Source organism: Microtus ochrogaster, chromosome 10 (genome assembly GCF_000317375.1).
Source record: "Microtus ochrogaster isolate Prairie Vole_2 chromosome 10, MicOch1.0, whole genome shotgun sequence".
Lineage (NCBI taxonomy): Eukaryota > Metazoa > Chordata > Mammalia > Rodentia > Cricetidae > Microtus > Microtus ochrogaster.
Genome location: NC_022016.1, coordinates 80,236,103 through 80,238,201, shown reverse-complemented (window position 1 = coordinate 80,238,201; position 2,099 = coordinate 80,236,103). Strand labels below are relative to the sequence as shown.

Here is a 2,099-nt window from a genome sequence, read left to right as displayed (position 1 = left end):
TGTGTGTGTGTGTGTGTGTGTGTGTGTGTGTGTGACAGTAGATCATGAATTAATTATCCAGTGATTCTAGGGAGGTAACAATTGAGATTTCAAACTCAAATCATAATGCATTTGAGGTGTGCTTTTCAGTTCTGCAACAATTTACATGACTTATCTTAATTCGATTAAACAGCAAAGAAAGATAAAGACTTTTGGCTAAAGGCTTGAAATTTAAGTTCTGAGTGCTTCTGGCCACATTCTGAGGTTTTGCCTGCGAGAAAGGTAAATAGAGTGTGTAGGGCAATGGCATAACGCCACAGTCTTGTAGAATTTGACAGCCATGGGCTAGTTACAAATAGGACCGCACAAATTATTCAGAATGATAAACTCTCACCTGACCGGCCCATAATCATCTTCATGTAGTCAGGGTCATAGACTTTAAGATAAGCACGGCTCCCCAAGAACCAGCGAGGAAAGGCGCTTGGGAAGTTCTCCACAGTTTTCATAATCATCTGTAGCTCCTGATCACCATCGAACAGCTGTTGAGGGAAAGATAAAGAAGTGGGACTCCAGTTTAGTTTATTGGGCTGGAGACAAAAGCAGAACAGGCACAGGAACATAGTTCTACATATGCAGCTAAGATTTGGAACATTTTGATGGACCAAATGTCCATGTGACATTGAGTGTGCCATCACTCAGAGCTTTGCTACACTGTAGATTGATCCTGAGCAGGAATTAACAGTGCTATTGGGTGGATCCTCAGCTCTGCACACAAGCACCACATCTCCATGTTCTTCTAAGAGTATCCATTGCACAAAACTTTGTTGAATGCTTCTTCATGTATCCTCCTACTTGGCTCTGGTCCTTATTTCCTGTGTAGCAGTGCAAGGAGTCAATACCTTCCATTCATAATATACAGGGTGCTGCACCATCTCCTTCCTGGGAGATCTCAGACATGTGTGCCTGGCTCTTGACCTGAGCACTATGGTACACGGAAATGATGGTGTGTTTATCCAAATAGCTAACAACACAGGGTGTGTGGAAGGAGAATAGAGAACTTAACAAACCTTGAAGAAATTCTGACATTGGACCCTCATGTAAGGACACTACACAGCCTTATTCCTTTCTGTGCCATGACTTCAGGATTTTAGTCATAATACACCCATGGTGAAAATTCCCTTGTGGTTCTGTGGATCCATTGGGACCAGCTACCAGCTTATTGCTGTAGGTAATCTCTTCCTGTGCCTGACAGCTCCTGAGATGTGCGCCATTGCCACAGCAAGAACCCCATGGTGCCAGGCTTCCATTTCACTGATGTCAAGTTTGAGCTTGGGAGAGAATAACCATGAAGGACTAGTCAAGTAACCACCTAGAAGGTGTTGGAGAACAGCAGAGGCTGTTGAAGGTGCTCAACCTGCAGAAGAGGAGACTAGGTAGGCTCAACCATAACCTTCAAGAGGAGGGCTATCAGTACAGTACAGAGCTGGGTACAGCTAGACAGGTTGAGCTACTCTAACGTTGGAGTGTGTCTCATCCTGAGTTCTCTGTCTCATGAAGTACTTACACTTCTTATATAGTAGGTTTTGTCCTGTAAATTTGATGGTCTGACACCTCCATCCTCCCTGCACCTCCATCCTCCCTGCACCTCTATCCTCCCTGATCTCTGTCCCACCCTTCCCTTTCCTCATACCTTGTGTCCAAAGAACCAGTGAAAGGGTGGGGATGGGAACTGCTGGAAAGCCTTGAGTAGCCATTGCCTGCGCAGGTAGAAATGGGCCACTTTGAGCAGCAGCAGAAGCAAGCCGAGCACGGAGGCCGCTTGCAGGAAGCCAGAGATGCTGCCTGCAAATCTGGTGGGGCTCAGAGCAGAGATACTCATGGTGCAGTCAGTCCTGTGTCACAGACTGCCCTCACTCTTATGAATCCTTCTACCTCCTCTATAAATCATTCACAGACTGCCTGTCTATCAGTGGGAAGGCAGAGGTTGCTCTCACAGTGCAATAAGTCAATTAATGTAAATGATTTACCCTGAGGTGCAGAGAAATGATTTGTCAGCTGTCAGTGTCTAAGGGCCACACCTGTACCCACTTTCTTCTCTTTGTGTTATCAAAAACAGTCCT

General features: G+C 45.5%; 1 protein-coding gene across 1 annotated transcript; it reads right to left on the bottom strand.

Moving 5' to 3' along the window:
• Window positions 1-164: 164 nt before the first annotated feature.
• On the bottom strand, window positions 165-1,945 carry LOC101990711 (cytochrome P450 4A10-like). Its single transcript, XM_005353636.1, has 3 exons — window positions 1,670-1,945; window positions 374-518; window positions 165-250 (listed from the first exon to the last, which is right to left on the bottom strand). Exons 1-3 carry the CDS (start codon window positions 1,856-1,858, stop codon window positions 165-167), a joined length of 420 nt encoding a protein of 139 aa, XP_005353693.1. The 5' UTR covers window positions 1,859-1,945.
• Window positions 1,946-2,099: the final 154 nt, after the last annotated feature.

Bases quoted from the DNA above. Each gene is read 5' to 3' on its own strand.
- LOC101990711 (XM_005353636.1), bottom strand. From the start codon at position 1,858: ATGAGTATCTCTGCTCTGAGCCCCACCAGATTTGCAGGCAGCATCTCT. The intron at 519-1,669 runs GTATGAGGAAAG...TTCCCTCAACAG, and splicing joins ACTGGTTCTTTGGACACAAG to CTGTTCGATGGTGATCAGGA. The intron at 251-373 runs GTGAGAGTTTAT...CCTTTCTCGCAG, and splicing joins GATGATTATGGGCCGGTCAG to GCAAAACCTCAGAATGTGGC.